Source organism: Diaphorina citri, unplaced genomic scaffold (assembly GCF_000475195.1).
Source record: "Diaphorina citri unplaced genomic scaffold, Diaci psyllid genome assembly version 1.1 scaffold341, whole genome shotgun sequence".
NCBI lineage: Eukaryota > Metazoa > Arthropoda > Insecta > Hemiptera > Psyllidae > Diaphorina > Diaphorina citri.
Window position 1 is genome coordinate 77,200 of NW_007377776.1, and position 14,996 is coordinate 92,195.

General features: G+C 37.2%; 2 protein-coding genes across 2 annotated transcripts in view; both read right to left on the reverse strand.

Moving 5' to 3' along the window:
• The window catches only part of LOC113466834, a 61,529-nt gene extending 58,924 nt beyond the window's left edge, over positions 1-2,605 (reverse strand). Inside the window, exon 1 of the mRNA XM_026822549.1 lies at positions 2,535-2,605. Within this exon, the coding sequence (XP_026678350.1) occupies positions 2,535-2,598 (64 nt within the window). The 5' untranslated portion in view covers positions 2,599-2,605. The remainder of the gene's footprint in view (positions 1-2,534) is intronic.
• A 6,894-nt stretch (positions 2,606-9,499) lies between these two features.
• LOC103507773 (ER membrane protein complex subunit 3) lies at positions 9,500-14,733 on the reverse strand. The gene is made up of 4 exons (XM_008472278.3): positions 14,429-14,733; positions 11,760-12,029; positions 10,232-10,519; positions 9,500-10,097 (listed from the first exon to the last, which is right to left on the reverse strand). The coding sequence occupies exons 1-3, from the start codon at positions 14,616-14,618 to the stop codon at positions 10,251-10,253; spliced, it is 729 nt and encodes a 242-aa protein (XP_008470500.1). The 5' UTR covers positions 14,619-14,733; the 3' UTR covers positions 9,500-10,097; positions 10,232-10,250.
• Between the last annotated feature and the right edge of the window lie 263 nt (positions 14,734-14,996).

Below are 14,996 nucleotides of genomic sequence, written 5' to 3' on the forward strand. Positions count from 1 at the left end.
CACAAACTAAATACGACATTCCGGGGAAGCAAAACTTAGAAACGACAGAAGAAGAAGAATGCTGTTTGCTTTCTGTTCCACTCTGTTTTCAACCCAAGACCATTACAAATCTATGGCAGGACCACAAGTAAAATAGAATTCCTTTTTTGATGCTTAAAGTAAGCACTAAACACATACCTAGTTCTTTTTCTTCAAATCGCCCCTGAACGCGAAGAGAGAGAACTCTTGTACACATATTTCGCTAGGTTTCTATTTTTACATCATCGTGTGCTCCTCCTGTTCTCCATCTCTCTCACCTTAACGACACAAACTAAATACGACATTCCGGGGAAGCAAAACTTAGAAACGACAGAAGAAGAAGAAAACGAAGAGAGGGGAAGAAGAAGACGTAGAAGACGAAGAGAGGGGGAGAAGGAAGAAGAAGACGACGACGAAGAGAAGGGGAGAAGGAAGAGAGGGAAGAAGAAGATAATGATGATGAAGATGAGAATGAAGAAAAAGACGAAGAAGATGAGAGGGGGGGGAGGAGGAGAGGACAAGGAGGAGAAGAAGAAAGAAGAAGAAGAAGAAGAAGAAGAAGAAGAAGAGGAGGAGGTAGAAAACGAAGAAGATGATGAAGAAGAGAGAGAAAACGAAGAATAAGAAGAAGATGAAGCATAGTTGGAAAGAAACGAAAGAAGCAGAAGAAGTCGATGTGGTGGAAGATGAATAAAAATAGAAGAAGAAGAAGATGAGGAAGAAGAAGAAGAAGAAGAGAAGAAAGAGGAGGAGGAGAAGGAGGAGGGGAGTCATGAGCACATGTTGGAAACTAAATGTGCTATGACACGTGCGAAATGACTTGTTATTTTTCTCTCTTGTGTCATTAGAAGACGAAGAGAAGGGGAGAAGGAAGAGAGGGAAGAAGAAGAAGATAATGAAGAAAAAGACGAAGAAGATGAGAGGGGGGGGAGGAGAGGACAAGGAGGAGGAGAAGAAGAAAGAAGAAGAAGAAGAAGAAGAAGAGGAGGAGGAGGAGGAGGAGGAGGAGATAGAAAACGAAGAAAATGAAGAAGAGAGAGAAAACGAAGAATAAGAAGAAGATGAAGCATAGTAGAAGAAGAGGAGGAGGAGGAGGAGGAGGAGATAGAAAACGAAGAAAATGAAGAAGAGAGAGAAAACGAAGAATAAGAAGAAGATGAAGCATAGTTAGAAAGAAACGAAAGAAGCAGAAGAAGTCGATGTGGTGGAAGATGAATAAAAATAGAAGAAGAAGATGAGGAAGAGAAGAAAGAGGAGGAGAAGGAGGAGGTGGAGGAGGGGAGTCATGAGCACATGTTGGAAACTAAATGTGCTATGACACGTGCGAAATGACTTGTTATTTTTCTCTCTTGTGTCATTTCTTATACGTAATTTACCATGAGTGTGTTAACTCCTGATCTGATTTCTTGTCATATCATATTCGCTGGAGTTCGAAATAAGTTATATTATCTTGATCTAAATCAATCAATTCTCAAATTTCATGAGTGATAGTTTTATTTCAGAGAAGTTGACTGAAAATCAATCTGATTTAAAGATTTTTTTTAATGTTAAGATGGTGGTATTTTTGTACTCGGAGATGACCAAGATTTGCACTCTGTGCAATGTTGCATTCCATAATGAAAAAATAAAATGAATAATATGTGATATTGCAATAATATTGGGGGGGGGGGGGTAATAATAATCTAAAGACCCGTCCCCACTTGTCGTTTCAGAAAAAAATCGTGTCGTGTGTAGTGGGAACACTATCATTTAAATTACATTGCCTACAGGACATTCGGGAAAAAAATCGGATGAAACTCACGACAAAGGGGAACAGGCCCCAAGTAAGAGCCTAGGTACATAGGTACTGTTGTTTTGTTTTAAAATAATAATAAAATAAAAATTGCTTTGTTTTTAGTCCGTCCTTCCTTTATTATTACTAATAATAAAAGGTATAGGGGACGGACTATTGTATTCGCTTCGGTGTCGTCTGTTTATTGGAGTTTTATTGCTCTCGGCGTGTCCTAATCAATTTGTACGCGATTTCACTTCGCTGAATCACACTCGATTCACGAGCAAAAAAATTGGCATTGTTTGGATCTTTGAGAATACATCAAGTGTTGTAACATGCAAGACATTCCATGAATGTACGATTTTTCTTGTTCTTCTTCTTCTTCCATAATGCAAATCATGTAAACTCGAGTTAAAAAAAAAAAAAAAATGGTGTAGGTGATGGCAGAATAAAGAAAGGATATCTTTTTTTCTGTCGTACAACGGGGTGATGATCTCTAGCCATGTTTAATTGGCTCGTCCTGAACGGCAGTCAACCATTAATCGTGAGGACTTTGAACAACTGACAGCTAGCTAGGCTGGTTAAGGTTAGCTGTTCTCCTCCCTGTTTATAGTCCCATAGCTAGACACTAGTCTACTCTCTGTTTGACGTCCCTTAGCCAGACAATACCTTAACAGTTGACAACTAAGAAGTGGAAAAATTAAAATTCGGTTCACAAATGTGAACATATCCTCAAGTTCTTTACCTTGCAGGGGAGTGTAGATGTTCAAATAGAGACAGTCCTCACTCTGGTTTTTCAAATAGGGCATCAGCGCCTGGTAGTACTGCAGTTTTCTTCTTGAAAATGTTGAATCTACTTACATTACCTCATAGTAAAATGATGAAGTTATTAATGGGAGTTTTTTATGCTTAGGAATAGTCGGTAGATTTTTTAATAAAAATAAACCTTAAAAAAGTTTCCTTGAAGTTTTTAAAGCAAGGGGAGGAAAGTTGGTAAAAAAAGAGTGACTCTTAAAAATTAGGTGTCTGTTCTATGATAAGTACCTATATTTGAAGAAATGGACAGCATTGGGCAGAGAAGAACCATTCATCAGGGGAATTGATGCCTTATGAATGGTTCTTTTCTGTTTAATGCTGTCCAAATTAGGTTTTTGGTTCCTACTTCTACCTCTAAAAATTTGTACCTAGGTTTATGGACTTGATAATACAATTTTATACATATTTTATAATTTCCAAATTTAAATAAATAATATAACAGGTGAATAATATGGTAAAGAAGAGAATTAGATAAACTAAATTTAGAGCTTTGCGAATGAATTACAAGATTTATAAGTTAAAAGACCTACTTAATAAATGATCATTAAGATAATTATTCCAAGGTGAAACTTAGAATTTATTACGCGAAAGGCACCACACCTCTTGAACGTTCTTCAGTTTTTCACCCCGCAAAAAATGTACACAAGTGAATAATGATTGTAGCATGATAAAAGTATTTAGTTATTTACTGTGGGATTGAATAAAGGAAAAGTGTGAGTGATTGGGTATCTTTATAAATTGGTTCTCTATTTTTTCTTTTTTTAATGGCAAATTTTAATTTTAAAAGCAGATATACTAAAATCTGAGTTAAAAGTTTTAATATTATTTATTAGAACTTAAATATTATAAGGAACTAAACTGAAATCACTCGTACCCTACAAAAAAAAGGCCTACTTAATACAGTTTAATTCGTATTAATTGTTCGTACCAATTGCCAAAAAGCTGATTTAAAAGTTGTACCTACCAAAATAGGCAAAAAAAAGATCATGTGTAACAAAACTTATTTATGGGAAAGTCACATTGACACACAACGAAAAAACACACAATCTCACAACTTGAACTTTGTAGAATCGCGGAAAATCTTCACAAATGTTCCAAAAACTTAACGCAAATTAAACGATCACAAAGGACTCGGTGACCAATCAAAGATCGTAAAAAATTTACATTTGTTCACAAAATTACAAAATCGAGCGGAAAACGGTCAAAAGCGGGGCTCGTTTGGATCGAAAAATTCCCTTTTTTCCCGCGGTGTTCCCGAAAAATCAGATCTAAAATAGCTCCGCGCCTTCCCGGTGGACTTTTTGTCGCCGAAATTTTTGTCGAAAATTTTAATCTGACAAAAATCTCAGACGAAAAAATAAATACAATTTCACAGAGCGAGAGACAAACACCGCACACACGATATAAAAATACATCACCAAATGTTGTGTTTTGCCCCAGGCAGTGGCGATGGAGTTTTTTTGGGGAAAGGGGACAAAAATAATTGATACAGGGTAGGAGGGAACTGTAACTGCTGAGGTCTTATCGTCCTGAAAGCAAAGGAATAGGAGAAAGTCAGCTGTTCCGAGAACGAACCCTATCTGATTAGGATAAAGTTCGCCACGGGCGAGAATCAAACCCGTTATTCTTCAGTACAAATAATTCATGATTTTATTTTATTTGTAATGAAGCTAGGAGCTTTTTAAACAACATTTTGATAATTGTGACAATCTGCTGAAGACGGGTGTGGAATTCAGACCCGAAACGTCCAGTACAAATAAGGTACGTGCCAACTTCAAGTCCAGGAAACAGAACATTGTAAGTTAGGAGGTTTTCACAATTATTTAATTTTTTTTAAAAGTTAATTTTAAAATAAATAAAGAAATATATTTTGTATACATATTTCCATATTTTATGTTAAATAAATCAAGCTTTAAAAGATCCCCTATATACTACCCATACCGTCGGCACTGGAGTGACATAATATCCATTTGGAAAGAAAAGAAATAATTATCATCACATGACACTGCCATGTTTATTATATACTCCACATTTCGCATAGGTACATACGTATCAATTAATAGGGGTGTATCAAAATTCAAATGAGACCGAAATTATAAATTCTCGATGGATTCAACTGATAGGGTTTAAGATTTCTTTAAAAACTTGCGGAAAAAAAAAAAAAAAAAAAAAAATTTTTAAACTGACAGTGATTTGAAAATCATGAAAAAATTGCATCAAGCACTCGTGAAATCGAAAAAACCTCCGTACTCTTCGAAAACAAAAGATATAAGAATCAACCACAAATCAAAACAAAGATAACACTTGCAGGAATAGTTCCTAGTCCATCCAAGAGAGGTCAGCACTTCCTAGCTCCTAAAAAGAGCGGGTTGTCGTTTTGCCCCGTGTTCCCCTACGACCTTGTTTAAACTGCGGAAGTCAAGGAACTTTTCAGTCTCATTCTGGCAGTATAAAGAGGGTAAATTCTATTCTATTCTATCTGGGTAAAATCCTGGATACGGGCCTGCTGCACACATATTTCGTTCAAATAATCATCTGCGGACTCCTGAGGGAGCGATAAATTAGCATATTCTTAGCGTGAATGCAGTTCGTAAAGTTTTCGAACAAACAACTTGCACCAAGATAATAGGAGTTAATTGACGACGAGTTATGGGTTATGGCGTTAGGATATACAGGGTGGCCGAACGTTAGGGTGCCAAATTCAAAGGGGGTGATTTACGGTCGGGACCACAGAGTTGAAAAAAAAGTTTGATAGAGGGAGCTGTTACTGCTAAGAGTTCATCTTCCTGAAAGCTCAGATAAGGAAGACAGGATAGGAGAAAGCCAGCCGTTCCGAGACAAACCTTATCTGTTTAGGATAAAATCCGCCACGGGTGGGAATCGAACCCGCGGCCTAGCGCTTACAAGGCGCTCTACGAACTTGGTAGACTCCGAAGAGAGTGGTCCCGCGAGAACAAGTACACGAAAAAGTCTACAGTGTACTGGTACCCTGCTGAGGTCTTATGGAAAAAGTCCAATTTTGACCCAATTAATCATCCCTTTTAGAGAGCAAGTTCTGGGACACCCTGTAAAAGGAATATTTTCACCCGGTTCTTCCCAAAGTAGAAAATAATTAAAAGCGAAGAATTAATGGTACTCATTTATTCTCTCTCCAACTATTAGAGAAAGGCTGTCTACACACGGGTGGTAATAGATCAGTTGCGCTTACTTGGGTGATGTTTCAAAGTCATAGAGCAGGAAAAATGAGGACCAACGGAATTTTTCTTTTCTTACGACTTTTCATACCGATAAATCGTAAAGTTTGACGTCACGACATATGCTCCCGTAGGCGATGACGTCATAATTCATGACTCCCGCTTATTGTTTGTGCGCAAGCGTTTCTGCGCATTTTGACATTAAGTCTGACGTCACAACTCTTTGAACTTTTTAATTAAAACTAAGTCTGATTCATTAGAACGGCAATTAAAAATTGAATTTTCGACCTTTTAAAGTTACTTTTTCGGAGTTTTGACTTCAGATTTGGATTTTTCACAACTTTTTACGTAGGAATCACTTATTAATAATTTTTACCCATTTGCAACTGCTCCATTGTGCCGCAAAGATTGCGGTTTAGCAGACCATCGAAACGTGTATGGTGGGAATATCTTCTGACTGAGGTCTGTCAGACTGTCTGGGAGATCTGTGGGTCTAAAGCTTTTCTGGCCACACACATTCCGTCTGACAGACCGCGAAAGGTCTGAGCGTGAGGCCAGCCATTCACTATCAGGTAAACCTGACAGGTACGGCTGAAAAGGCCCACGTGTCAGGTTTACCTCATACCTGATAGTGAGTGGCTGTGGCTGGCCAAAGTGGCATAGTTCTGAAGGAGCTCTTCCACCCTTCTTACTCCCCGTGTGTAGAGAGCCTTGAGAAGTTTTGTGGAAACAATTTAACGCGTTCGCCATCACATCGTAAAAACTCAATTAAAAAGAAAAACTGGATAGTGAGTGGCTGACACAAGTGGCATAGTTCTGAAGGAGCTCTTCCACCCTTCTTACTCCTCGTGTGTAGAGAGCCTTGAGAAGTTTTGTGGAAACAATTTAACGCGTTCGCCATCACATCGTAAAAACTCAATTAAAAAGAAAAACTGTTCAGAAATTAAGAACCATAATAAAATTGATTCCCGTGCATAGAAGTGCACATTACAACTTCTCTCATAATTCTTAACAATCTTAACAAGAACATGTTGAATACTTGAATGTGTATGTAAAATGTGCATATGATTATTTGGGTCTAGTTTTCTCTCCTTGGAGCCTAAGACAGAGTAAATTAAAGTAGAATGGTAAGAGAACAAAATAGCTTGTAGACCTAGATTGTTTACTTTTTTTTAAAAGAGGTTTGACAGAGGGAACGGTAACTTACTTTTACTAACCAACTACAAAAAAAGGGACTAGTAAAGGGACCGCCCCGGGCGGGAATCGAACTTGCGGCCTAGCGCTTACAAGGCAGACGCACTACCAACTAAGCTAACTAGGCTGGCTAGTTTTCTTCTTGAAAATGTTGAATCTACTTACATTACCTCATAGTAAAATGATGAAGTTATTAATGGGAGTTTTTTATGCTTAGGAATAGTCGGTAGATTTTTTAATAAAAATAAACCTTAAAAAAGTTTCCTTGAAGTTTTTAAAGCAAGGGGAGGAAAGTTGGTAAAAAAAGAGTGACTCTTAAAAATTAGGTGTCTGTTCTATGATAAGTACCTATATTTGAAGAAATGGACAGCATTGGGCAGAGAAGAACCATTCATCAGGGGAATTGATGCCTTATGAATGGTTCTTTTCTGTTTAATGCTGTCCAAATTAGGTTTTTGGTTCCTACTTCTACCTCTAAAAATTTGTACCTAGGTTTATGGACTTGATAATACAATTTTATACATATTTTATAATTTCCAAATTTAAATAAATAATATAACAGGTGAATAATATGGTAAAGAAGAGAATTAGATAAACTAAATTTAGAGCTTTGCGAATGAATTACAAGATTTATAAGTTAAAAGACCTACTTAATAAATGATCATTAAGATAATTATTCCAAGGTGAAACGATAATAGGAGTTAATTGACGACGAGTTATGGGTTATGGCGTTAGGATATACAGGGTGGCCGAACGTTAGGGTGCCAAATTCAAAGGGGGTGATTTATGGTCGGGACCACAGAGTTGAAAAAAAAAAGTTTGATAGAGGGAGCTGTAACGGCTAAGATCTCATCGTCCTGAAAGTTTAGATAAGGAAGACAGGATAGGAGAAAGCCAGCCGTTCCGAGAAAAACCTTATCTGTTTAGGATAAAATCCGCCACGGGTGGGAATCGAACCCGCGGCTTAGCGCTTACAAGGCAGACGCGCTACCAACCAAACTAGGCTGGCGCTCTGCGAACTTGGTAGACTCCGTACAGAGTGGTCCCGCGAGAACAAGTACACGAAAAAGTCTACAGTGTACTGGTACCTTAACTGCTGAGGTCTTATGGAAAAAGTCCAATTTTGACCCAATTAATCATCCCTTTGAAAGGGTACGTACAGTTTCGGGACACCCTGTAACAAGTATAGCTAAAAAGTCCAAAGTGTACTGGTACCTTAACTGCTGAGGTCTTATCGAAAAAGTCCAATTTTGACCCAATTAATCATCCCTTTTAGAGGGCAAGTTCTGGGACACCCTGTAAAAGGAATATTTTCACCCGTTCTTCCCGAAGTAGAAAATAATTAAAAGCGAAGAATTAATGGTACTCATTTATTCTCTCTCCAACTATTAGAGAAAGGCTGTCTACACACGGGTGGATGTTTATAATTTTACTCGTATATGCCTATTTGAGTGAATTTTTCAGCCTTAAATGGGTTAAATTTGAATTTTTTTACGACCAAGGGGTTATTTGGTTTTATATGAATAGTGAATGACCTCTCAGGGTCTTGCACATATTGTTCCGTAGCTGTTCTGTGCCATAGCATGTCACAAATATTTTTTTGTTTATAATTTTACTCGTATATGCCTATTTGAGTGAATTTTTCAGCCTTAAGTGGGTTAAATTTGAAATTTTTTACGACCAAGGGGTTATTTAGATTTATATGAATAGTGAATGACCTCTCAGGGTCTTGCACATATTGTTCCGTAGCTGTTCTGTGCCATAGCATGTCACAAATATTTTTCCGTACCTGTGCCATAACATGCCCGCATGTCACACACTTTGTACTCTCCCTGTGCTAGACTGTTAGCATGTCACATTATGACAAAGTAAAGTCAGGAAAAAACTTTTGGGACTCAAGAGACTGAAAATTTAAGGCAAAATGAAACAGACGAAAAATGCCTCTTTTTCTTCCCCCAAAAATAACAAACAATATTTGCAAATTCAATTAAATTTAAAACAAATTTAAATTTACTTAATTGAGTTAGGATTTAGAAAAAAATGTTAATTTTTTTTGGGGGGGGGAAACCTGTGCTAGACTGTTAGCATGTCACATTATGACAAAGTAAAGTCAGGAAAAAACTTTTAGGACTCAAGAGACTGAAAATTTAAGGCAAAATGAAACAGACGAAAAATGTCTCTTTTTCTTCCCCCCAAAAATAACAAACAATATTTCCAAATTCAATTAAATTTAAAACAAATTTAAATTTACTTAATTGAGTTAGGATTTAGAAAAAAATGTTAATTTTTTTTGGGGGGGGGAAGGAGGCAGAGGCGAATTTTCGAAATCAATAGCAAAAATATTATTTTATTTACAGAACTTTGCAGAGTAGGTACATTCACTTTGAGCTCTTTTTTATTCGCCACTATCTACTACTTGATTAATGTACATATTTGAAAATTGACTTTCAAATTATGTACCTAACAAACTCGTATGTATAGGATAGGAAAATAATAAAATGCTACATTGAAAAGTTTTGTGCTTGCTTTGCTTGAAACAGAATCGAAGAAATTAATTTATTTTTAGTATACAAAGTGGTTCTTCTTACACATGGCCTTGCTGCTTAGCGTGTAAATAAATAAAGTGGTTAGTCATTCTTCAATAGTATTTACTGACCGTTTTCAGCTGCTACCTTTAAGCAAATAGCTCAAGTCTACCTGAAAAGTACTGGCATTAAAACTCAAGAGTATCTAATATCCTAATGTACTTATCTTCAGTAAACAAATTGCAAAAGAAAATCTAGAGACCATCCCACTTTAGCTGACACATTCAACAGCTTTTGAGACATTTCATTGGAACTAACAGCAACATCCAGATTCTGAACTAGACAAAGCTCTCAAATCTCAAGTACCTATGGGCTAAAATTTCGCAAAGTTGCACAGTATCATGTGCATGAAAAGTGCAAAGAGGAAAGTGTCTCAGCCACAATCTTTAAAATAACCCATAACCCCCAGGACACTAAAAAAAAAAAAAAAATCTTGTCCTGTGAGAAAATTGTTACTTTCTGCCAAACACACAAAGTGTACAAAAAGTCACCCAATATTCTGAACACAAAACCTCACACGTCCTCAACTCACTACAATTCACTCAATCATCTCTGCTGCTAGCCCTTCAAGGGCACTCTGATGCTGATAAATCTCCAGTGCCTCCCATTCAGCCTTGAATGCTGCCTTTGGGTCCACTGGCATTTTCTCACATGTCCTCAACTCACTATAATTCACTCAATCATCTCCGCCGCTAGCCCTTCAAGGGCACTCTGATGCTGATAAATCTCCAGTGCCTCCCATTCAGCCTTGAATGCTGCCTTTGGGTCCACTGGCATTTGTACGGCAGCCCCACTCATTTGGTCTTGGAACTGACGGGACTGATCGGCTGCATTGTTTTCTCCCAGGACCAAAGCATAGATGGAGCGGAGACCAAATACATTGAGGAAATACCAAGAAGCTGATGATACCCAGGCAGGATCCAGGGAGAGCAACTCGATACCTGTGGGAGAGAATGTAGCATTACCCAAGATGTCTGGTAGTTGAAGGAAATTTTAATAAAATGGATTGATTCAACTTGATGGGAAAATATTTATTATTTTTTAAAATCTGTAGGTACATTAGAAAATCATGCATTCAATAAAATGTTAGGTACCTGTTAGAAGTAATAAAAGGGATTGATTCAACTTGATGGGAAAATATTTATGACTTTTTTTTTTAAATCTGTAGGTACATTAGAAAATCATGCATTCAATGAAATGTTAGGTACCTGTTAGAAAATAGAAAGTCATGCAATAATATATGTAGCAATTTTACTTACCTTGTTTTTAAATGAGGAACAAGATATTACTAGCATACATGGTGCAGAAAGAAGCAAATATTACTGGCAAAACAAGGAAGAAATAAAAGCAAGCAGTAGCATAATTTTAGAGATTGAACGTCTGGATGTAATTAAATATTCAAAACAAATGGATAGGTATCAAAAGCAGATTAAAACAATTAGGGCAAGGAGGGTCTCAGCACTGATAAACAATTTTTACAATTTACACACAATAAAATCAAATCTACCTATAGAAAATTTTGATTTCTGTTAGAAAATAGAAAGTCATGCAATAATGTATGTAGCAATTTTACTTACCTTGTTTTTAAATGAGGAATAAAGATATTACTAGCATACGTACATGGTGCAGAAAGAAGCAAATATTACTGGCAAAACAAGGAAGAAATAAAAGCAAGCAGTAGCATAATTTTAGAGATTGAACGTCTAGATGTAATTAAATATTCAAAACAAATGGATAGGTATCAAAAGCAGACTAAAATGATTAGGGCAAGGAGGGTCTCAGCACTGATAAACAATTTTTACAATTTACACACAATAAAATCAAATCTACCTATAGAAAATTTTGATTTAAAATTGAAAGAAATTGTTACACCAAAATTTTAATAAGAGATTAGTTGCAAGGCTTTGTCTACCAACACCATTACACCGATTGAAAGACCATTTGGGTCATTAAGGAGTAGGTACACTTACCTCTTTGGAGCATGGGTTTGAATCGGAGGGTCAACGGGAATGGCACCTTGGTTGTGACAAACCCGGAGAACATCCAGTTGATCCATCCTCCAATGAGAAAGAAATTGTTACACCAAAATTTTAATAAGAGATTAGTTGCAAGGCTTTGTCTACCAACACCATTACACCAATTGAAAGACCATTTGGGTCATTAAGGAGTAGGTACACTTACCTCTTTGAAGCATGGGTTTGAATCGGAGGGTCAACGGGAATGGCACCTTGGTTGTGACAAACCCGGAGAACATCCAGTTGATCCATCCTCCAATGACAATCATTGGAAGAACATTTGTAAGATTCCCCTTAAGCATTTCCGTCATCATGCTCGGATCGGTCATGGGGTTTGATGCGGGGGCAGTACGTTTCTGAGTTAGGAAATAGCCAACCTCTTCATCATTGAAGTAGTAGCGTCTCATTTGAAATGCAGAGCGAGTGAGATATTTGCCTGTAAGAGAGAAGAATGAGGTGGTAAGATAAAAATGTAAGAACCATACCTATACTTGTGAATGATCTGTGACTACTTTTGAAAAAGTTTGATACAGGAAACTGTAATTGTACAGACCCCAAAAACCTGAAAGTCTCATTCAAAATTGAATAAAGAAAGGTAGGAAAGGAGAAACCCAGCCCTTCTGAGAACACACCTGTAGGTTAGGGTTGCCAACCATATGTTATTTCCCGGAACAATCCGTATTTTTGTCAAAAATCAAATGTTCCGCCAGAACACACCTTTGTTCCGTTTTTTTTTTCCAAATCTATGGAAGGTATTTAGTTATTTACTGTGGGATTGAATAAAGGAAAAGTGTGAGTGATTAGGTAGCTTTATAAATTGGTTCTCTATTTTTTCTTTTTTTAATGGCAAATTTTCATTTTAAAAGCAGATGCACTAAAATCTGAGTTAAAAGTTTTAATATTATTTATTAGAACTTAAATATTACAAGGAACTAAACTGAAATCGCTCGTACCCTACAAAAAAAAAGGCCTACTCAATACGGTTTAATTCGTATTAATTGTTCGTACCAATTGCCAAAAAGCTGATTTAAATGTTGTACCTACCAAAATAGGCAAAAAAAAGATCATGTGTTACAAAACTTATTCATGGGAAAGTCACATTGACACACAACGAAAAAACACAATCTCACAACTTGAACTTTGTAGAATCGCGGAAAATCTTCACAAATGTTCACAAAACTTAACGGAAATTAAACGATCACAAAGGACTCGGTGACCAATCAAAGATCGTAAAAAATTTACATTTGTTCACAAAATTACAAAATCGAGCGGAAAACGGTCAAAAGTGGGGCTCGTTTGGATCGAAAAATTCCTTTTTTTTCCCGCGGTGTTCCCGAAAAATCAGATCTAAAATAGCTCCGCGCCTTCCCGGTGGACTTTTTGTCGCCGAAATTTTTGTCGAAAATTTTAATCTGACAAAAATCTCAGACGAAAAAATAAATACAATTCCACAGAGCGAGAGACAAACACCGCACACACGATATAAAAATACATCACCAAATGTTGTGTAATTTCACAGAGCGAGAGACAAACACCGCACACACGATATAAAAATACATCACCAAATGTTGTGTTTTGCCCCAGGCAGTGGCGATGGAGTTTTTTTGGGGAAAGGGGACAAAAATAATTGATACAGGGTAGGAGGGAACTGTAACTGCTGAGGTCTTATCGTCCTGAAAGCAAAGGAATAGGAGAAAGTCAGCTGTTCCGAGAACGAACCCTATCTGATTACGATAAAGTTCACCACGGGCGAGATTCAAACCCGTTATTCTTCAGTACAAATAATTCATGATTTTATTTTATTTGTAATGAAGCTAGGAGCTTTTTAAGCGACATTTTGATAATTGTGACAATCTGCTGAAGACGGGTTAGGTCTCATCGTCCCGAAAGCATAGAAAGGAGGATAGGATGGGAGAATTGATAGAGGGAACTTTAACTGCTGAGGTCTTATCGTCTTGAAAGCAAAGGAATAGGAGAAAATCAGCTGTTCCGAGAACGAACCCTATCTGATTACGATAAAGTTCGCCACGGGCGAGAATCAAACCCGTTATTCTTCAGTACAAATAATTCATGATTTTATTTTATTTGTAATGAAGCTAGGATGTTTGGGTCATTAAGGAGTAGGTACACTTACCTCTTTGAAGCATTGGTTTGAATCGGAGGGTCAACGGGAATGGCACCTTGGTTGTGACAAACCCGGAGAACATCCAGTTGATCCATCCTCCAATGACAATCATTGGAAGAACATTTGTAAGATTCCCCTTAAGCATTTCCGTCATCATGCTCGGATCGGTCATGTCCACCCTGGGCAAATTTTTCTCAGAAGAAAAATTCGTTCTTGGAACAGCTGGCTATCCTCCTATCCTGTCATTCTTCTATTTGTTACAGTTCTCTCTATCCAACCTCTTCAAATAGTTCATTTACTTGGGTATTTTTACTTCCCTTTTTACTTTTAACATTGTGTGTGTTTTTCCTATTTTTTCTCTTAGGACAGTCAACGCGGAATGAACAAGAAAATCATCTTCAGTCAAGATTCCGATAGGTACTTGTTCAAAAGTCACATCAATGGAAAATTACTACAAAAAGCTGTCACAAATGAGCGATGACAACTGCTATTATAAGGTTAGGTTAAACACAAAAAAGAGCTTTCTTTTTCATTGTCAAACCCTATCTGTTTAGGATAAAGCTTCCCCCAAGTGGGAATCAAACCAATGACCTAGAACTTACAACCTTCTAATGTGTGCTATGGAAGCACACATACTTGTAGCATTGCTTCCTACCTTCCAAGCTAACTAGGCTGGCAAATGTAACAGATCTCAGTACAGAACGTCTTACCATTCTCTCTCAATAGTCTGGCTCGCAGCAATGCTTGGCTGTCCTGGACTTGTTGAATATCTGCCTTCTTCTGAGATCCACCAATCAGCAGTGAGATATAGTGCCGGAGGACTCCAACGAGAAATGTGATCACTACAATCGGGAGAAACACCCAGCCTCGGATGTTAGCATCCAAGAGTAATTCGGCCATGACTGGTGCTCAAAGGCCGATATGAGTGCTGAGCTGAAAGTTAGGGGCCTTACTTTTGCATAATTCAGTAGAGAATCAGCGGACAGACTTCAAAATCCTGATGACTAATGATTATTGGTTTGGACTTGAAATTTGAAATGACTTTTTGATTAGTTATCATTTTTTAAAAAAGTGAGCGCAACGTTGCCAAATGTCGATGAAGAGAAAATCCGTACGAATGTTATTTCCCTCAATGATTTTTCGTACGGATTTTTTTTCCAATTTTTAGAAAGAAATTTTAGAAAATTCACATCTGCTTGAAATTTGAAATGACTTTTTGATTAGTTATCATTTTTTAAAAAAGTGAGCGCAACGTTGCCAAATGTCGATGAAAGGAAA

Bases quoted from the DNA above. Each gene is read 5' to 3' on its own strand.
- LOC103507773 (XM_008472278.3), bottom strand. From the start codon at position 14,618: ATGGCCGAATTACTCTTGGATGCTAACATCCGAGGCTGGGTGTTTCTC. The intron at 12,030-14,428 runs GTAAGACGTTCT...TCTCTCTTACAG, and splicing joins CAGACTATTGAGAGAGAATG to GCAAATATCTCACTCGCTCT. The intron at 10,520-11,759 runs GTAAGTGTACCT...TCTCTCCCACAG, and splicing joins CAAACCCATGCTTCAAAGAG to GTATCGAGTTGCTCTCCCTG.